The 22,989-nt window shown below is 43.5% G+C and overlaps 1 protein-coding gene across 1 annotated transcript; it reads right to left on the bottom strand.

Annotated features, from left to right (window-relative positions):
- Window positions 1-1,133: 1,133 nt before the first annotated feature.
- On the bottom strand, window positions 1,134-21,480 carry LOC123771761 (nematocyst expressed protein 3-like). The gene is made up of 2 exons (XM_045764488.2): window positions 21,351-21,480; window positions 1,134-1,630 (listed from the first exon to the last, which is right to left on the bottom strand). Exons 1-2 carry the CDS (start codon window positions 21,478-21,480, stop codon window positions 1,134-1,136), a joined length of 627 nt encoding a protein of 208 aa, XP_045620444.2.
- Window positions 21,481-22,989: the final 1,509 nt, after the last annotated feature.

Below are 22,989 nucleotides of genomic sequence, written 5' to 3'. Positions count from 1 at the left end.
TAATAGTGACGGCCATGGAGTCAACTGCCACGACAACAAATGCCAGCAACATGTGTAGCTTCAGGAGCTGCATGGTAGAGGTTGAGCGGGTGTAGGGTGTGAGAGCAGCACCTGTGTTGACAGTTCCCAGGAGGATAATGCGTGACACTCTCCAGGGCGGGTGTATATATACCCTGGCTCACAGTTGGCAGCAGGTGGCGCAACGTTATACACCAGCTGCTACCCACCTGGGCCTTGCCCTCACAGGAGTCTTCAGTCCTGACGTATAGGGAGCGAGGGAGAGTCGTGGGAGCACTACCATGAGCCTTGAGCCGCACCATACCATGAAGGAGAGCCCTGAGCGGCACCAACCATCATGGTAGCCTGGAGGCCGATGGTAACCTCTCGTGGTTACTACCAACACCGTTGCCAATGCCCGCAGCGGCTCCAACATACGGAAATTCTCGTCCCAAACAGGGAGCTCACATAACATTTCCCAGTCGAGTGTGGTGTGTATACCTAACACGCGTCACCAGTATATCCTTCCCTCGCCTGGCGTATATATGAGAGGCGTGAGGCGTGTGCCGGTCCCAGGGATTTGGGAGTGCCGTGGCTGAGTCAGTGACCGGGTGGGTAGCGCCGGCGTTGGTCACACTGGCTGAAGGCTTCAATAGAAACGTTTAAGGCGGAGGTTGTGACGTCATACTCTCTCTCTCTCTCCTCCTACTCTTGTATCTTTGGTTGTATTCAGATCTATAGTTATACAACGGAACAACAGTAATGTTGGTGTTCCGGTGGTTAATTGAACCGTCTCTTTAAGCCACCAACACTCACACTAGTTAGCCCCAAACACTTGAGTGTATTAGTGGTTCTAGGCATAGTATGCACCACCTCCGTCTCATATCCAACATAAGAACAAAGGTAACTGCAGAAGGCCTATTGGCCCATACGAGGCATCTCCTATCTATAACCAGCCAATCCCACTCACAACCCCACCTCCACCACGTTACGCGGTGGAGGTGGTTATAAGTTAATAAGTTACAATATTCTGTTGTAACTTATTTTGTGTATGTACTTTACCTGAATAAACATAATTAATATTATTATTATTATTATTACTATTATTATTATTAAAGTTATGTCTACACTTACTATTAACCTTCTTTGTACAAACTACAAGAAAAGGAAATATTAGTGGTACAGTAAGGTGGGATTTTGTCAGTAACATTAGGGGTGTCTGGAGTAGGGACGTGGGTAACATTAGGGGTGTCTGGAGTAGGGACGCTAGGGGCGTGGGTAACATTAGGGGTGTCTGGAGTAGGGACGTGGGTAACATTAGGGGTGTCTGGAGTAGGGACGCTAGGGGCGTGGGTAACATTAGGGGTGTCTGGAGTAGGGGCGTGGGTAACATTAGGGGTGTCTGGAGTAGGGGCGTGGGTAACATTAGGGGTGTCTGGAGTAGGGGCGTGGGTAACATTAGGGGTGTCTGGAGTAGGGGCGTGGGTAACATTAGGGGTGTCTGGAGTAGGGGCGTGGGTAACATTAGGGGTGTCTGGAGTAGGGGCGCTGGTAACATTAGGGGTGTCTGGAGTAGGGGCGTGGGTAACATTAGGGGTGTCTGGAGTAGGGACACTGGTAACATTAGGGGTGTCTGGAGTAGGGGGCGTGGGTGATTGTGTAAAAAAAAGAACAGGAAAACTTTCTTGTTCTTGTTACATTAATAAGTACGACGACCTTCAGTGACGTTCTTGGCTGTTATCATACATTGTTACCTCACTCTTAATATTACTGCACTCTTAATGTTACCTCACTCTTAATATTACCGCACTCTTAATATTACTGCACTCTTAATATTACCGCACTCTTAATATTACTGCACTCTTAATATTACCGCACTCTTAATATTACTGCACTCTTAATGTTACTGCACTCTTAATGTTACCTCACTCTTAATATTTCTGCACTCTTAATATTACCGCACTCTTAATGTTACCGCACTCTTAATGTTACCTCACTCTTAATATTACTGCACTCTTAATATTACTGCACTCCTAATGTTACCGCACTCTTAATATTACCTCACTCTTAATATTACTGCACTCTTAATGTTACCTCACTCTTAATGTTACCGCACTCTTAATGTTACCTCACTCTTAATATTACTGCACTCTTAATGTTACCTCACTCTTAATATTACTGCACTCTTAATGTTACCGCACTCTTAATGTTACCTCACTCTTAATATTACTGCACTCTTAATATTACTGCACTCCTAATGTTACCGCACTCTTAGTGTTACCTCACTCTTAATATTACTGCACTCTTAATGTTACCGCACTCTTAATGTTACCGCACTCTTAATGTTACCTCACTCTTAATATTACTGCACTCTTAATGTTACTGCATTCTTAATGTTACCGCACTCTTAATGTTACCTCACTCTTAATGTTACCTCACTCTTAATGTTACCTCGCTCTTAATATTACCTCACTCTTAATGTTACCGCACTCTTAATATTACTGCACTCTTAATGTTACCTCACTCTTAATATTACTGCACTCTTAATGTTACCGCACTCTTAATATTACTGCACTCTTAATGTTACCTCACTCTTAATATTACTGCACTCTTAATGTTACCGCACTCTTAATGTTACCTCACTTTTAATATTACTGCACTCTTAATATTACTGCTCTCCTAATGTTACCGCACTCTTAATGTTACCTCACTCTTAATATTACTGCACTCTTAATATTACTGCACTCTTAATGTTACCGCACTCTTAATGTTACCGCACTCTTAATGTTACCTCACTCTTAATATTACTGCACTCTTAATGTTACCTCACTCTTAATATTACTGCACTCTTAATGTTACCGCACTCTTAATATTACCGCATTCCTAATGTTACCGCACTTAATATTACTGCACTCTTAATGTTACCGCACTCTTAATGTTACCTCACTCTTAATATTACTGCACTCTTAATGTTACTGCACTCTTAATGTTACCGCACTCTTAATGTTACCTCACTCTTAATATTACCTCACTCTTAATGTTACCTCACTCTTAATATTACTGCACTCTTAATGTTACTGCACTCTTAATGTTACCGCACTCTTAATATTACTGCACTCTTAATGTTACCTCACTCTTAATATTACTGCACTCTTAATATCACTGCACTCTTAATGTTACCGCACTCTTAATATTACTGCACTCTTAATGTTACCTCACTCTTAATATTACTGCACTCTTAATATTACTGCACTCTTAATGTTACTGCACTCTTAATGTTACCTCACTCTTAATATTACCTCACTCTTAATGTTACCGCACTCTTAATATTACTGCACTCTTAATGTTACCTCACTCTTAATATTACTGCACTCTTAATATTACTGCACTCTTAATGTTACCGCACTCTTAATATTACTGCACTCTTAATGTTACCTCACTCCTAATGTTACCGCACTCTTAATATTACCTCACTCTTAATGTTATCGCACTCTTAATATTACTGCACTCTTAATATCACTGCACTCTTAATGTTACCGCACTCCTAATATTACTGCACTCTTAATATTACTGCACTCTTAATATCACTGCACTCTTAATGTTACCGCACTCCTAATATTACTGCACTCTTAATGTTACCGCACTCTTAATATTACCTCACTCTTAATGTTACCGCACTCTTAATATTACCTCACTCTTAATGTTACCGCACTCTTAATATTACTGCACTCTTAATATCACTGCACTCTTAATGTTACCGCACTCCTAATATTACTGCACTCTTAATATCACTGCACTCTTAATGTTACCGCACTCCTAATATTACTGCACTCTTAATGTTACCGCACTCTTAATATTACCGCACTCTTAATGTTACCGCACTTTTAATATTACTGCACTCTTAATATTACCGCACTCTTAATGTTACCGCACTCTTAATATTACCGCACTCTTAATGTTACCGCACTTTTAATATTACTGCACTCTTAATATTACTGCACTCTTAATGTTACCGCACTCCTAATATTACTGCACTCTTAATGTTACCGCACTCTTAATATTACCACACTCTTAATATTACCGCACTCTTAATGTTACCGCACTTTTAATATTACTGCACTCTTAATATTACCGCACTCTTAATGTTACCGCACTCTTAATATCACTGCACTCCTAATATTACCTCGCTGTTATTATTACCACAATGTTAATATAAGGACTTTATATCCTACCTCTCCTTGTATACATTTCTTGCCAACACAACATAAACCGCTGGCAAGCGTGTGTGTACTCACCTAGTTGTACTATGCCGGGGTTGAGCTCAGGCTCTTTGGTCCCGCCTCTCAACTGTCAATCAACAGGTGTACAGGTTCCTGAGCCTATTGGGCTCTATCATATCTACATTTAAAACTGTGTATGGAGTCAGCCTCCACCACATCACTTCCTAATGCATTCCATTTGTCAACCACTCTGACACTAAAAAATGTCTTTCTAATATCTCTGTGGCTCATTTGGGCACTCAGTTTCCACCTGTGTCCCCTTGTGCGTGTGCCCCTTGTGTTAAATAGCCTGTCTTTATATACCCTATCAATTCCTTTGAGAATCTTGTATGTGGTGATCATGTCCCCCCCAAACTCTTCTGTCTTCCAGCGACGTGAGGTTTAATTCCCGTAGTCTCTCCTCGTAGCTCATACCTCTCAGCTCGGGTACTAGTCTGGTGGCAAACCTTTGAACCTTTTCCAGTTTAGTCTTATCCTTGACTAGATATGGACTCCATGCTGGGCTGCATACTCCAGGATTGGTCTGACATATGTGTTATACAAGGTTCTGAATGATTCCTTACACAAGTTTCTAAAGGCCGTTCTTATGTTGGCCAACCTGGCATATGCCGCTGATATTATCTTTTTGATATGAGCTTTAGGGGACAGGTCTGGCGTGATATCAACCCCAAGTCTGTCTCTCTCTCTCTCTCTGACTCTTGAAGAATTTCATCTCCCAAATGGTACCTTGTATCTGGCCTCATGCTCACTACACCTATCTTCATTACATTACATTTGCTTGGGTTAAACTTTAACAACCATTTGTTGGACCATTCCTGCAGTTTGTCCAGGTCTTCTTGAAGTCTCATGCAGTCCTCCTCTGTCTTAATCCTTCTCATAATTTTGGTATCATCAGCAAACATTGAGAGGAAGAAGTCTATACCCTCCGGGAGATCGTTTACGTATATCAGAAACAGGATAGGTCATAGTACAGGGCCCTATGGGACTCCACTGGTGACTTCACGCCACCAGTGGAGTCCCACTGGAATCTGAGGTCTCACCCCTCACTGTAACTCTGCTTCCCATTGCTTAGGTATTCCCTTATCCTTTGGAGCGCCTTACCAGTTACTCCTGCCTGTTTCTCCAGCTTATGTATCAGCCTCTTATAGCTGAGCCATATGTATGTATGTATGTATGTATGTATGTATGTATGTATGTATGTATGTATGTATGTATGTATGTATGTATGTGTGTATGTATGTATGTATGTATGTATGTATGTATGTATGTATGTATGTATGTATGTATGTATGTATGTATGTATGTATGTATGTATGTGTGTGTGTGTGTATGTGTGTGTGTATGTAGTATGTATGTATGTATGTATGTATGTATGTATGTATGTATGTATGTATGTATGTATGTATGTATGTATGTATGTATGTATGTATGTATGTATAGCGGTGCACACGCAAATAATATATAATAACTACACAGATTAAAATAATGAGTGAGTGTAGCTGTGCTGACGAAAGTGCAGGTTACTGAAGAAAGTCTTACCAAGGAGTAGAGTCCTTCCGTCATTTGTGTGTGTGTGTGCGTGTGTGTGTGTGTGTGCGTGCGTGTGTGCGTGCGTGTGTAACCTTGAGAGCCACGTAGCGAGGCCGTGGACATTACCTAACTGGCCTCTGGGGCCCACACAAGCTGGCGCGCCACACCATCTATACCCTCAGAGCTCTTCCTTGAAACACCGCCACACAACGACCACAACAGTCTGAGGGATCAGTGTTGCTATTCTGGGAACTGTCCACAGGACCCTCTCCGGAAACTGTAAACATGCTGAGGTGTTTGGAATCTTCCTAGAGCTCTTATGGGTCCCACTTGTCGGTCTAGACGTGTCCACACCCAGACGTGTCTACACCCAGATGTGTCTACACCTACACGTGTCTACACCTACACGTGTCTACACCTACACGTGTCTACACCCAGACGTGTCCACACCCAGACGTGTCTACACCCAGACGTGTAAATTAATGAAGAAAGAGAGAGGTGGGTAGACTACATTTTCTTGGACTGTCAGAAAGCCTTTGAAACAGTACCCCATAAGAGGCTGGTACATAAGCTGGAGCAACAGGCAGGAGTAAAAGGTAAGGTGCTCCAGTGGATAGGGAGTATCTAAGCAACGGGAAGCAGAGAGTAACGGTGAGGGGGGAGACATCAGAGTGGCGAGATGTCACCAGCGGAGTCCCACAGGGCTCTGTACTTGGACTCATCCTGTTTCTGATATATTTAAACGACCTTCCAGAGCGTATAGACTCATTCCTCTCAATGTTTGCTCATGATGCAAAGATTATGAGAAGAATTAAGACAGATGAAGATAGATAGAGACTACAGGACATCCTGGACAATCTGAAGGAATGGTCTAGAAAATGGCTACTAAAATTCAACTCAGGAAAGTGTAAAGTATTGAAATTAGGTGAAGGGAGCAGGAGGCTGAACACAAGGTACTATCTGGGAGGTGAAATCCTGCAAGAGTCAAATAGAGAGAAAGATCTGGGGGTTGACATCACACCGAACCTGTCCCCAAGAGCCCACATCAAAGGATATCATCAGCGGCATATGCTAGACTGGCCAACATAAGAACTACATTTAGACACTTGTGTAAGGAATCGTTCAGGACCTTGCATACCACTTATGTCAGACCAATCCTGGAGCATGCAGCTCCAGCCTGGAGTCCTTAACTAGTTAAACACAAGACAAAGTTAGGAAAGATTCAGAGGTATGCCACCAGATTTAGTCACAGAACAGAGAGGTATGAACTACGAGGAAAGACTACGGGAACTAAACCTCACGTCCCTGGAAGACAGAAGAGTACGGGGAGATATGATCACCACCTACAAAATTCTCAGGTTAATTGACAGGATGGACAAAGATAAACTATTTAGCATGGGTGGGGACACAGGTGGAAACTAAGTACCCAATGAACAACAGAGACATTTGAAACAATTTGTTCAGTGTCAGAGTAGTTAACAAATTGAATGCATTAGGCAGTGATGTAGTGGAGGCTGACTCCATACAGTTTCAAAAGTAAGTAAGTAATTATCAAAAGAATTCACCAAACCGGGAAGGATATGTAGCACCATCAAATGTGCGGAATAATCAGAGGGCGCTAAATATCACCAAGGATGCCAATACAAGAACAGTAACGCATAAGGCGAACGATATCAAAAGTATCCGAGTCACCAAGAATTCCAACGAGGGACAAGCGACCGCGGGGGACGGTCGGAAAACAAGACACACACTTGTCCCGGAAGTCAGGACATTCAACAAGGTTATACATGACCGTAATAGGGACAATGCAATTTGGATAGTAAGGAGCAGGGCGGCGCTCCATTAAGTGACCATGAGTTAAGCGAGTATGGCCAATACACAACCTCGCCAGAGCCGTTTCCCATCGCCAGTTATGGTAGTTGGAGGACGGCCACGAGGACACACAACTCTTAAGAGTACGCAGTTTGTTACCAGTAACAGAAGACTAACAACCCTGCCAACGGGTAAGGACGGAGGAATGGATAACTGGGTAAAAGTCGGAATAAGGAATACCTTTACGAGAGATGGGACAAGAGCAGACAGCTTCCTTGGCGGCAGCATCCGCACGCTCATTTAAAGAGACACCAATATGGCTGGGAACCCAACAAAACTCAACCGACTTAAATTTACTGTGAACAAGAAACAGCCAATGCTGGATCTCGACAATCACTGAATGAACTGGATTAAAGGACCCGAGTGCCATGAGGGGGCTATGAGAGTTAACAACAACTACAAAGGAAGATTGACAACGAGAAAGCAGGAGACGAGGAGCATAGAGAATAGCATAAAGCTCCGCTGTAAAGATGCTAGTCTCCGGAGGTAAACGACACATATAAGTGTAAACAGGAAGAACAACAGAGTAGCCTACACCGTCCGCAGACTTAGACCCATCGGTGAAGATGGAAACGGAGCAGGAGTAAGAAGAAAAGTGCTCAAGGAAAAGGCGTTTTAGAACCATAGGAGGAGTAAAAGCTTTAGTGATGCAGGTCAAGGATGTGCAAAACTGCGGAAGGGGGACTCTCCACGGGAGCAAAGAAGGAACAACACGAGGAGAAATATTAGAAATACGAACGGAAAGAGAATCTTGTAAGCGAGATAACCGGACAGAAAGAGGGAGGTGTTGAAGAGGAATAGGAACCGCAGGAGGGGTAAAAGTTAAAGCAAGTTAAAGTATTGTGCCCAAGAAGTGTGGGACAATACTCGAAGGAGGGTAAGGGCCTTAGAGCACTCAACACGGAGGTAAGAGATATGCGGCGACCAAGATAAACGAGTGTCAAAAATCAACCCCAAAAGCTAAGCAGAATCCTTGTACACAAGGGGCTGACCATAAAGCAACAAAGAAGGACGAAGAACGACATGATTCCGAGTAAAAGTCATGGCACAAGTCTTAGACGTAGAGAACCTGAAGCCATGATCGTTAGCCCAAGACGACACAGCATTCATCGCAAGTTAAAGCCGGCGTTGGAGGAGAGGCGAATCATCACCCTGACAGGAAAGGTTAAGATCGTCGACATAGAGAGCGGAGAAGACGCCAGAAGGAAGAGAGGAAAGAAGACCATTGAGGGCAACCAGAAAAAGAGTAGTGCTCAGAACACTACCCTGGGGCACACCTTCGTATTCCTGAAAAGAGGCAGAGAGAGCGGTACCAAGCCTCACCCGAAAGGAACGACGAGAGAGGAAGCTGCGGAGAAAGAGAGGGAGATGACCACGAAGGCCAAAAGAATGAAGTTGGGATAGAATATGATATCGCCAAGTGGTGTCGTAAGCCTTTTCCAGGTCAAAAAGGACGGCAACAACGGAGGTCTTCGCAGCAAAAGCAGTACAAATATAGATCAAGTTCACCAGGACATCTGTTGTGCTGCGGCACTTGCGGAAACCAAATTGAGAAGGGGAGAGGAAGTGATGGTGTTCCAGGAACCACATCAGACGAACGTTAACTATACGTTCAAACAGTTTGCAGACACACCTTGTGAGGGCAATAGGGCGAAAGTCCTTAGGAGATATTCCCAGAGACCCTGGTTTGCAAACAGGGAGGACAACGGCATCGAGCCAGTCCTCAGGGACCGACGACGACTCCCAGATCCGATTATACAGACTCAGTAAATACTGAGACGTGCACGGAGGGAGATGGCGAAGCATCTCATAATGAATACCATCGGAGCCCGCCGCCGTAGAACCGCAGAGGGTCAGGGCAGAACGAAGTTCAGAGAGAGAGAAGGGATCATTATAGGGAAGCCGAAGACGAGTGCAGAAATCTAAAGGACGAGACTCAAGGACAGGTTTACAAAGAAGGAAAGATGAAGACCAGAGCTAACAGAAGAAAAGTGGGAACCCCGTTTGGTAGCGACCTGCAACGGGTCCGCCACAAGAGTATCATGGAGGTGAAGGACCGGTGAAACATCGGGAACGAACTTACCCGCTATCATGCGGATACGCTTCCAGATCTGTGGCAGAGGTTTCAAATGTAGATATGATAAGAGCCCAGTAGGCTCAGGAATCTGTACACCAGTTGATTGACAGTTGAGAGGCAGGCCCAAAGAGCTAAAGCTCAACCCCCACAAGCACAACTAGGTGAGTACACCTTGACACATATCTACACCTAGACATATGTGTCCCTACATAGACATGTCCCCAACTAGACATGCCCACACCTATACATACATGTCCACACCTAGACATACATGTCCCTGTAACGGGTGCCAACCTTTAACCTCACTACTGATTAAATGCTGGTCGTTATTGATGAAAAAAATTAAAGAAATATATACAGAAACCAGAGTTGTGGTGAATAACCTTCAGTACAACCCCTCGAGATCCAAACGTTTGACCATTCACATATCACGCCCTCAGAGACACTGTCTCCTCCCATGTTAAACCCCAAACTCTGAAACTTCGCCGCCACCACCTGCTATATCTGAGTAAATATCTCAGTTGATGGAAAGCAGGATACCATCACTTAAGCGAACCATGAAACGCTATCCCCAATTATCTGGAAAGGAGGGATAAGCTTTACGTTAATGTGGATATTAAATGAGAAGGATTATCTTTTTAGTTAAGTAAATGATTGTTGACTTGCATGAGGAAACTAGGTGTAGACACGAGGCTTGCGGTCAATAGTAAAATAAACATGGGGAAAATTCCACTGAAATTGAAATTGAAATAAGTTTATTGAGGTAAAATACACACAAAGGGATGAGGTAGCTCAAGCTATTCTCACCCCGTTCAGTACATCGTGTTAATACATACATATACACACATCACAAACAATAAACATGTTACCGAACATTCTGAGAGATAAACATCTACATTTCCTAAGTTCCACTTAACAACATAAATTCTATAACTATTTACTAAACCAAAATTAAGCATCAAAATGATATTTAGTAAATACTCTAACGAAAATCCCTACCTCCTGAGGCAATGTAAAGCCTATAACAATAAATGTGGATTCCTACACTATAATAATTCAAATACAGATACCTTAAAATATCCCAGCCTGACCTAGATGTTCCGCCGGCTCCAAGGAGAGGTCTCGTCCCCCCCCCCCAGTTGATGTTCAGCCTACACTAAATAAGCCTTGTTCCATTGTTCCACCGAGGCCTGCCTGACCTCCCCGTGGCTGACCCGAGACTAGTTGCCTGATTAATCTTTGAAATTAATAACTAAAATCCAGGACCTAGATTCAGGAAGCTCTGTGTATTTCTTCGTAAGTGGGTTTGCTACGAAGGTTCCTAAGTGTGCCCTAAGAAGATGCTTAGGTGCGATTCAAGTATGTCCACTCAGGAAGAAATTTGTTGGTTCACCTGCGTGCCGATAGAGGTCACTACTGTGTTTCGTTTGGCCAATCAGAGAGCAGCAACATTCTTCATATTGAAGATTTAGCCCTGGCTTATCGGAGCTCTACTGCCTCCTATTTACGTCGAGTTTTCTTGTAAAATTAGTATATTTCGAGGTAAAACAATGTTTTTTCAACTTCTACAGCCAGCACCGACATTGTAGTAAACAAATATGTTACATTTGTTGTTTACCTACGTAATTCTAAGAGATACTGTGTAGCTGTCCTTGTTGCTCGGAAGATGCGCTGACAATTATTGTATATATTTACTGAATTTACCCAAGGGCCACTAACTATCTAGTGACCTCGAAGAGGACAGAAAGCCAGCGGCTTGTTAAAGGGCCCGCCAATTGTCTTAATGATATTTTTTTAGCTGGAATTTGGCATTTACGGCTTCAGCGGGTAGACGGTTCCATGGGTTTATAACCCTCTTGGTGGAAAAAACACTTGTTTTCAGTCCTACGTGAGAGAACATACTCTCCAACACTATATCTGTGATTGCCCTGTTATCAGTGACTTCATACCAAATGGTATGAGGTATTTTGAGCTCTGTAATTACTTCATACACTCAGGAATATTGGAAGATATTCTTGTGCTGCACCCAGATTTTGCCAGTGGGGGCTAATAGATCAGCATTAAGTATTTTGTTCTCTCCTAATTCCATGTATGACTGGCCATCCTGTGAGGTGAGGATGTTGGATGAGCTTGTAGCTGGTTTTTGATCTACACTGTGTGGTCCTTTATATAGAATAGGGAAGCAGCACATTGCTGTGTATACCTAAACATGTTTAAAAATACATTGTTTGAGAGGAGTCTTGTAGAAACTGGTAAGAGTAATTATAATATAATGTTTCCATGATTCAGTGCTTACCTCTTGTGAAAATCGCGAAGAGTTGTTTAGTCAGAGTTGATTTGTTTTTTGTATTGAGGCTGGTATTTTCTAAATTGATTCCATGTATGTCTAACCATCCTGTGAGATGGGAGTATTAGATAAACTTATAGCTAGTTTTTTATCTACACTGTGTAATATTCCATATAGAATAGGGTAGCAGCACATTGCTGTGTATACCTAATCTTCTTAGTAAAAAAAATCAGTAATAAAGATTTTAAATTATAGTTTGTATTATTACAAATACAGTACTGTATTATCCTTATTAAATCATGTTAACCATGGATCATTAAGATCTCATGTTGATATGTAATAGTCATATTTCTTTTGAACTGTTAATCCATGCTAATCATTCATTAAATTGTGCATTATGTCTCAATTTTTCACTTCCTTGGATATACTGTACAGTACAAAAAGATAGGATAAAAATAAACCAGTAATATTTCTTTCATTATATTTTTTATTTAAATAACTGCATCAATATTTTTACAGCTGACAGGATTTGTTTTCCCATACAGGTGCATTATTTGTTAAAAAAAAAATTGGTTTATTGTTACACACAATGGTGCTACATAGCCTTCCCAGCTTGGTGCCTTCTTTTAATACTTACTGATTAAAAAATAAATAATAAATACATTTTATTCAGGAAAAGTACATACAGTTGATTTACAAACATAATGTTGGATTTATAGACAGAGCTAGTACATACAATACCTAAAGCCACTAATACTCATAGCATTTCGGGCAAGGTGTGGGGGGAAAACACTTAGACTAAAACTTAATAGTAATTGGGATTAGGTATAAATTGTGTTGAAAGAAGGAATAAAAAATACAAAAAGGGGGGTTAACATAGCATAAATCAGCAATTGCACATGTTGGTGAACAGCATTGTTTAAAAAATAGCAAGACATGGATTGACATTTAGGGGGTAAGTTAGGTTACATGGAGTTAATTAGGTAGTACTTGGTTTAACTCTTAAACTGGTTGAGAGAGGTACAGCCTTTGACATGATTCGGGAGGTCATTCCACATTCTGGGTCCCTTGATTTGTAGAGCACTTCTAGTTTGGTTACACACAGCCAAATTGTGTAACAGGAAGAGGTCTTGGACACAAATTTGTTCCATGCTAAATGTAGAGGAATCAGCTGAGTATTCCTCAAATAAAATATGTTGCCTCAGCTTATAAGGTAAATAAAATAAGCATTTCTCAAATAAGTAGCTGCCTCACTTCACTGTCTTACTGCTACATAGCCTTCCCAGCATGGTGCCTTCTTTTGATAATTACTTGTTCCACACCCAAATTGTATAACTGGAAGAGGTTTTGGACCCCTACTTCCCTCTCTCTTTTTTAATAGTCTATATAGTCATAATTATAGCTTTAAGTATTCAATGAATAAAGTTTTTGACATTTTTACCCTTCTCCTTACCTAACATCATTTGTGCAGCATATTTTTATTTTGTCTCACCCAGATTTAATTTCAAAATAAAACCAAACTAAATAAATTAGAAATGGGTATGTATAGCTAAGGTACACCCTTACTACTAGGTGAACAGGGGCATTTGGTGATAGTAAATGATCCCATCAGACAGGGCTCATCACCTTCTCTCATATTTCATGTTCACCAGTGTTTATTTACTTAATAACTACAGGTATAATATCTTGCTATTATAAAACTAATTCTACTATCATAAAAGACATATTTACTTTAAGTTTCAAGCAGAGAATGCATATATAACTAACACGAAGGACTCCTCTTCACTAGATTCAATTTTTATAATCTTTTGTTTATGTTCCAAAATCTTAAAATCGATCCCAGTGTTATGTAGTAGAGAAAAATTGAGTTATATCCAGTTAACATAAAGCTACGAGTGGTCGAAACCACACTTAGATCTCGGAATGAACTTACGAAGGTTTTTCCACTTAGTGTAGCTACTTGAATACCGACGTAGCCGCCACGAAGGTGCTAAGAAGGAAAACATTCGTAGCTAAGAAGAAAAACCTTCGTAAGTATCTTCCTGAATCTGGCCCCTGGAGTATTTTGTCTATAAGGATGACTTCTAGTTCCAAAATAAATGGGAATTATTTAAAAACTCGAGCCAGGCTAATTACAATAATCAGTAGTACTGGTATTACCCTAATTTACATGATTTAACAAAGAGATTGGTAGGTATCTATTTTCTAGTGGCGACACATGTGTCTTACATATATAAATCTTACTGACGTCAACCATCTCTTTGATACCATCCCAGACTTATTCCTTATTCTCAATTGACATTAATTTTTAACATAAGAACTTAACCATGACTGATAATTCCTCCTAAATTCCTCCTGAAATACATTAAAAATATTCCTAGTTCGCAGACACGTCACGGGAGGCAGTTGGCGCCACCGTTTCCTACACTAATCCCTTGGGGAAGCCCATGGCTGCCATTCAGGTCAGGTCACTACCAACTTCTAATGTTAAATCTATGAACTTCCTATATTACAGTTCTTCTGTTACATCCCCACCTAGACATGTCCACACCTAGACATGTCCCCACCTAGACATGTCCACACCTAGACATGTCCACACCTAGACATGTCCACACCTAGACATGTCCCCACCTAGACATGTCCACACCTAGACATGTCCACACCTAGACATGTCCACACCTAGACATGTCCACACCTAGACATACATGTAGAACAACGTGTTCCTATGTAGACACGTCTCTGTAACACCACAAAGATGTTTAGTTAACATCTTACATCCAACATGAGTCAGCCAGACAGGATGTTCGGAGGGCGCCAGGTTGTCGGCTATAGCAACTAAAAAGTCACACCTCTAGAGTGTTAATGACCACAAGTTGACGAAGGGTCAGGTCGGGTGAATTGACCTTACTTTCTGCTAAGCTGATAATTGCAGACAGGTAGCCGGGTGTGTATTTCAAACAAGCCGCTGTTTAAGGCGTGGTAGGTAGATGGCCTGAGGCTATCTACTTAGTAGGCGGAGCTAGCTCCAGGATCCCCCATAAATACCCAGGGAACTGTACATTCAGGCCAGGAACTGACGTGGGAAGTGAGGATGTAGGTGGTGCTCTTTACGAAGAATGGCATCGTTAGTCAGGAATTTTTCTAGCTCCTCTTCACATGAAAAGAAGAGCACGATATCTTCACCTTCCTGACTAATGTCAGCGGGTTCGAGGCCAGTAACGTCCTTCAGGACCTTTAAAATATTGCTTCTCCCGATAGCATAACCGTCAAGTGGAGTAGCTCTGACCTTAAGACGTTTGGGTCGCAATGTGACCACACTGCTCCTTGTGATGTGTGGTGAGTGGTGTCAGACTGGACCACTGCCGGTCTGGACTGGTCCTGTTTGGAAGAACTGTTTTTACCAGCAGGACCAGCCAGTGGATCGCTGAGCGACCTCAACATCATATCATAAACAATATCGAGGACGAAAATTCAAACCTGTCGGTATTCACCCTAGAGTTCTGCAACACCGACAAAACATCAATGAAGATTACGTTCACCACCATAGCTGCGGCCACCCAGGCTGCCACACAAGGATTCTACTGCTTCGGCCTAAAAATACCACCCCACTAAATAAAAAAGGAACGATACCATGAGATCCAGCAGTGCTTTAAGTGCTACGAGCTCTCCCACCCGACCAACAATTGTCAGCACCCTGTCCAGAGGTGCAGCCTGTGCGCACTGGACCATCACTACTCCATATGTAAGGCAACAGTCCATCACTGCTTGCTCTGTGATGGCAATCACCCCGCAATTTTCTACCGCTGCCCTCGCAGACAGGAAAGCATCAAGGCCCAGGTTGAAGCCAAAAGAAACAACTCGTCTACCTCCTCGACCAGAGCCCCGAGCGTTCAACCCACCACCTTAGCTCTCACTAATCGACCAGAAGACTTTCCAGTCTTACCAACATGTGGCTCCTCCCAGCAGGCGACACAGCCTTCTCATTGGGGACCCAAGGTCCCACAGGCTCCTTCACAGCTCCCTGCATCACGTGCAGGCATTATCCCTGGTCTTATTAGACTTGCGGAAAGGCCTGCAGGACCAGACAACCAGCGCTTTGTCAGTGAACTAAACGCATTATACATAGGCAATGGCCTGGCCCCCATCATAGCCACTAGCGTAAATCTCACTGCCTCCTCTACCACTCCGGAGACTACCACCAGGACGACCAGGTGGTCAACTTCAACACCGACTCCAGAACCGCCCATGACCCGGGCGACACAGAGGTAATTCCTTCTCCAGCTCCCAACACTCCTACCATCACTATCTCAGCAGCCGCGCTAGCAGACGTGCTGTCTACAGACGATAACAGCACTACCATCGCTCCTGAAATAGCTACAACCACCAATCAACGACACCTAAACCTACCTAAGGCTGCGAGGCGAAAGGCAAAAACGCCCACTACGGAGGTTACGGACTCCTCAGACGAGGAAATCATAGTAGGAGCTCCACCGCCGCATCACAAATACGACACCTACGCGGTTCAAGACTTCCTCATGGAGGCCACGTCACCAAACTCTAACCACAGCACTGCTCAGCCAAAGTCGCAGGCAAAGAAAAAACGGAAAACCTAGAGGTCTACACTAACCCCACCAGCTCCATAACTGGTATAGCCAGCCCTCCAGGCTGAAAACTATCATGAAGACCCCCATCCGTCGCCAGATCTCTAGTGTCAGCCACTGATACAGATAATGGCTCCAAAGAGCCTCCACTTACCGGCTCACCATAGCCCGTGCTACTAGAACTTATTGTTCTCAGTAGCTGAATCTAAAACAACAACAACGTACATTCAGGAGATCAGAGATTCAGAGAGCCACAGAGGAGAGGAGAATAGCAGTGGAGACCGCTGGTCTCGGGTCCCACAGACCAGGTCGTCAGGTCGGGGTCTCGGGTCCCACAGACCAGGTCGTCAGGTAGGGGTCTCGGGTCCCACAGACCAGGTCGTCAGGTAGGGGTCTCGGGTCCCACAGACCAGGCCGTCAGGTCGGGGTCCCGGGTCCCACAGACCAGGTCGGGGTCTCGGGTCCCACAGACCAGGTCGGGTGGGGACTGCCAACCGCAGCCCCCCCCCCTCTCTGTCCAACTTAGTCTCAGCCTTTGGTGAGTTGAACTTAAGGTGACTTATTTCGTGTTTTCCGAACGTAAGGTGTTGCGTGACTATCAGGGACAGGCAGCCGTAGTGTCCTCAATGTCTTGTGTGGTGACTCACTTTGTTTATTGATCTTGACAAAGTGAATATAAAATTTAACTGTTTGAATTGGAACTTTTAATAATAAATATATATAATTGATTAACTTGTTGGTAAAGTTGAATTTAATTTTGTTCCCTAAACTTCTTATTGTGAAAGCTAGCGTGGAGTGCCCTCTGAGGTTACTGACTTAGAGATTCTTACATGTACAAGTGCATGATTCCAGCTGATACACGCTAACAGTTGATACCATCTTAGTTCCATTCCCTGTCTTGTATGTACTGAGTTAGAATGCATGGTGGCAGCTACTTTCTACTCTTCTACCTTCTTTCCTACTTTCTACTCCTCTCCTTGTGCTCAGTCTCTTCCTCCTCACACCTCCCTTTCACCTCTCTAACTCCCTCGCCCCATTTCGTTCATTTTCAATTTTCTTTTCATTCCATTATTTTCCAATACGTTACATCCCCACCTAGACATGTCCACACCTAGACATGTCTCCACCTAGACATGTCCACAGCTAGACATGTCCACATCTAGACATGTCTACACCTAGACATGTCCACACCTAGACATGTCCACACCTAGACTTGTCCTCAGCTAGACATGTCCCCACCTAGACATGTCTCCACCTAGACATGTCCACACCTAGACATGTCCCCACCTAGACATGTCCCCACCTAGACATGTCCACATCTAGACATGTCTACACCTAGACATGTCCCCACCTAGACATGTCTCCACCTAGACATGTCCACACCTATACATGTCCACACCTAGACATGTTCTCACCTAGACACGTCTGTGAGTTTTTCATAATTTGAATGAATTCTAATTCATCCGTTAACTTTAAACTGAAAGTCTAGATGGGCCTCTTGAGGACAGAACTGCTTAGCTAACACGCTAAGTGTAGTAGGCAGCTCCTTCCCCACAATAGAGACCATAGAACAGTTATGAAGGAGCGAGCAGACGCAGAGACCTCAGAAGTTTGAAATCCTTTACCCTCAGGCCGTCAACTTCCGGGCAGGTCACGGGATCTCGCAACAATATTTAGACTTGTTGTGTGGCGCTATGAATTCAGCTCGAGGCTCAAGAAGCAGTCTCAGATTAATAGCAATAATTTCAGGTAGCGCGGCAGAACATATGTAAATCATTAATAGGGTGTAATGAAAGAGAGCGTTTTAACTTAACACCTCAGTTTATTCAATAAGTACTAACTACTATGCAGGCGATGAGTCACAATAACGGGGCTAAAGTAAGTTAACCAGATCACACACTAGAAGGTGAAGGGACGACGACGTTTCGGTCCGTCCTGGACCATTCTCAGATCGACTTGAAAATGGTCCAGGACGGACCGAAACGTCGTCGTCCCTTCACCTTCTAGTGTGTGGTCTGGTCAACTACTAACTACTATACCAAGAAAAATATCACTGACGTTACTCAAAATCCTTCCTTTGGCACTTTTACGACAGGTAGACACCAGCCCCGAGTATAACTACAGGATCCTTCCTGTAATCATGTTGGGCTGAAAACATGAACCGACTTGACCAGTACTGAGCGTTCACAGAGGATACAATCATGCAATAAGATACCAAGTCTATAATCACTAATTGCAACAGCCACAATGTAGGTTAGGAAACAAGTCTCCAGTAACCTTCTATTAGTTACTTATGCTCCTTACAGCCTCTCCTGCAACGCAGTTACAATGTAACCAAACTAGTAGCCTTCAGTGATACAACTATGACTAGCGTAAGGGGCATAACTGGCCGACCCCTCACAGTGTTCAAGAGAGAACTGGATAAGCACCTCCAAAGGATACCTGATCAACCAGGCTGTGACTCATACGTCAGGCTGCGAGCAGCCCCGTCCAACAGCCTGGTTGATCACTCCAGCAACCAGGAGGTCTGGTCGACGACCGGGCCGCGGGGACGCTAAGCCCTGGAAGCACCTCAAGGTAGCGGGGCTGCTGGCAACTCCAGCAACACTCCTTAATAAGATTCTTACATTAACACTTCGTCTCTTGCTCGACCAACAATCAATGGCCAATTGATCACGTTAATACTGACGTGACAATTACGATAATTCACTGCCTAACGACAGTTAGCAACAACGTAGGCAATTACACAGACACTTGACCCATGAAGCGTTCAGTGAGTAATCCCCTTAATTGACCAGACCACACACTAGAAGTTGAAGGGACGACGACGTTTCGGTCCGTCCTGGACCATTCTCAAGTCGATTGTCACAGAGGATCCTTATCCCCTTAATTACCGTACTACGGACAGCTAATTAATCCTAGCACGAGTTATGTCGTCGGATACTATCGCTCACTCGATAGTTTACTACAATACTATGTCAACAAGGCTGTGAGGACGGCAATTACCTTTAACTCACTTGAGTAATTAATTACCATCTCGAAGATCAATAATTAATTGTACATGAATACCTTACCTGCCACACTATAGTCAGAGCTGTATCTATCTTCTTGAGTCTTATCTTGAGATGATTTCGGGGCTTTAGTGTCCCCGCGGCCCGGTCCTCGACCAGGCCTCCACCCCCAGGAAGCAGCCCGTGACAGCTGACTAACACCCAGGTACCTATTTTACTGCTAGGTAACAGTATCTATATCTAATCTAGAATCTATAGTCAGAAAGAATCTATAGTCAGAGTTCAACAGTTATAACATGAACGAAGTAAATTCCCTCTGGGACACTACTTACCCCTAATGAACTCAGAAGACCAGGGGAGCCGGTGGCTGAGCGACAGAACACTGGACGCGTGATCCTGTGGTCCCGGGTTCGATCCCGGGCGCCAGGAGAGAAACAATGGACAGGGTTTCTTTCACCCTGATGCGCCTGTTACCTAGCAGTAAAATAGGTACCTGGGTGTTAGTCAGCTGTCACGGGCTGCTTCCTGGGGGTGGAGGCCTGGTCGAGGATCGGGCCGCGGGGACACTAAGCCCCGAAATCATCTCAAGATAACCTCAAGATAGACTAGTTCACCAACCCATGGACCGATAAGTAATCACTATGTCTAGGTTACTTAACAATGATTTTACTCTCCCAACAGTCAGTCAAATTACCTGTTCCAACTGACAGATTCTTAATAACAGACGTTACGTTAATGTAACTAATGTAGCCTTCGTGTGAGTCCATCAAACCCTGATCGGAGGTAACTACCTGGTTGATACCTGGTTGATGGGGTTCTGGGAGTTCTTCTACTCCCCAAGCCCGGCCCGAGGCCAGGCTTGACTTGTGAGAGTTTGGTCCACCAGGCTGTTGCTTGGAGCGGCCCGCAGGCCCACATACCCACCACAGCCCGGTTGGTCCGGCACTCCTTGGAGGAATAAATCTAGTTTCCTCTTGAAAATGTCCACAGTTGTTCCGGCAATATTTCAATAACTACCTTGACTTCCGTGAACCTTTTTATTACCTGTCCAACTGACAGATAATTTGCAACAGAAAGTTACTTAGTGGAAGTCTTCAACCTTACTGGAATTCTTACACCGCTGTCTGACTTCGCCTGAAGTGGCTGATTGGCCCCAATCTCTTGACCTACCAATCCAGCTGTCCCTTGGAACGATAACTTAACCTAAACTTTAACCTACGTTACTCAAACTGTCTTGCACGACAAGTACCTCTCAAGTAATGGGTGTTCCCTTAGTGATCTTACGTTAATTACCCTTGACTAATTAACCCTCACTGAAGACTGGACTTCGAATGACAACCCAAGATTTACGCCCCGTACTCGTCACACGGACAAGTTCAACCACGACACAATAACACAACACTCGGTGAACTAATAAACTTAATTAGTAACACGGCCTTTGACGGACCTCGGCGCCATCTACGAGCCAGGTGCCGCACTATAACAGTTGACCCGCCCAGTAACCGTAGTGTCCCATCTTGTCGTCGACTGTGCTGGCAGGTGACGACCAACCAGGGACCAGGGAGGGAAGTGAAGCCAGGGGAGTGGACGAGTACTTGGGGCGACCTGGAGGTCCTAGCCAGTGGGGCTAGTTGAGCACTGAGGACTTCATTCATGGAAGGTACTAGCCAGTGGGGATAGTTGAGCGTTGCTAACTTTGCTGATTGAGCGTATCAGCGAGTGCACTAAGGAGAGGGAAGAGCTTGACGGCTTCTCCATAACTGCAGCTAATGTAAGTGCTTGTGGTGCGTTGAAGACCTCGTGAGAGGCATATAATGTCCGTCATCTGTGCAGCAGGCTAGCGTGAGGGCTGGTGGCGCCGCTCCGGATGACCTCTCATAGTAACTTATATTCATTAATGGTGATGGGTAATAATAACAGGGTTATTTTAAGTGCTATTATTATTATTTACCTTAAACATTACACTATTTCCACTAAGGTTAGGGTCCTCTGAACTCGAGTAGGATCATAGTTTAAACAGAACCCGGTTACGAAGGGTTCGTAACACGGCCCAACAATTTGCAACTCACTTGCAATGACAATTACTGAAAACACAGTAATAACACACTCAACTTCGTTACACTATAATTATATTCTCATATCAGATATAGACAAAAAATACAAGTCACAGCTTCGTGTCATCCTTTGCAGATGACACAAAAATCCGCATGAAAATTACCTCGGCTGAGGACATTGAAAAACTTCAAGCAGATATTAATAAAGTTTTCGACTGGGCATCAGAAAATAACATGATGTTTAACAGTGATAAATTCCAGGTACTCAGATACGGTAAAAATGAGGACCTTAAACATAATACAGAGTACAAAACACAATCAAATGTACCCATAGTACGAAAACAGCATGTCAAGGATTTGGGAATAATAATGTCTGACGACCTAACGTTTAGGGAGCATAACCAAGCAAATATTGCGACAGCCAGAAAAATGATAGGATTGATTACGAGAACTTTCAAATCCATGGATCCCATCACAATGGTTGTACTATACAAATCACTTGTAATGTCCCGTCTTGAGTACTGCTCAGTACTCACTTCCCCCTTCAGAGCAGGAGAGATTGCTGAAATAGAGGGAATACAGAGAACATATACAGCATACATAGATGCAATAAAGCACCTAAATTATTGGGATCGTCTTGAAGCTCTCCAAATGTACTCACTAGAAAGAAGAGAGAGAGATAAAATAATATACACCTGGACGATACTGGAGGGCCAAGTACCAAATCTACACAGTAAAAATAACAATGTACTGGAATGAACGACATTGAAGAAAATACAGAATAGAACCAGTGAAGAGCAGAGGTGCCATAGGCACAATCAGAGAACACTGTATAAACATCAGAGGTCCGCGGGTGTTCAACGTCCTCCCAGCGAGCATCAGAAATATTGCCGGAACAACCGTGGACATCTTCAAGAGGAAACTAGATTGGTTTCCAAGGATTGATTGATTGTTGCCGCCGAAGGCGGCTAGTTTATTGTGCACCCCATACTCATCCTGTGAGCGGTAGCGCAAAAGCATTACAGAGGGCACAAAAGGTCTTTATCAGACCTCATCTTAGATTATTACATAAACAATTTCTTCAATCCTTCACACCTTATAGATACAATGTCAGCTAGTTACAGAGAAAGTGCTATTACAAGAGCTACATATTTACAGTAAGTCATCATACATTAATGGTAGGTCTTGTCGTTAATACATAATAGTTTGGCCAATGGGGATATTACAGAGTTATAGGGGAGCTTCTGTTTATTATTAGTCCTCACAATACACTACTTGTT

Source organism: Procambarus clarkii, chromosome 75 (genome assembly GCF_040958095.1).
Source record: "Procambarus clarkii isolate CNS0578487 chromosome 75, FALCON_Pclarkii_2.0, whole genome shotgun sequence".
NCBI lineage: Eukaryota > Metazoa > Arthropoda > Malacostraca > Decapoda > Cambaridae > Procambarus > Procambarus clarkii.
This window is presented reverse-complemented; position numbering and strand designations above follow the sequence as displayed.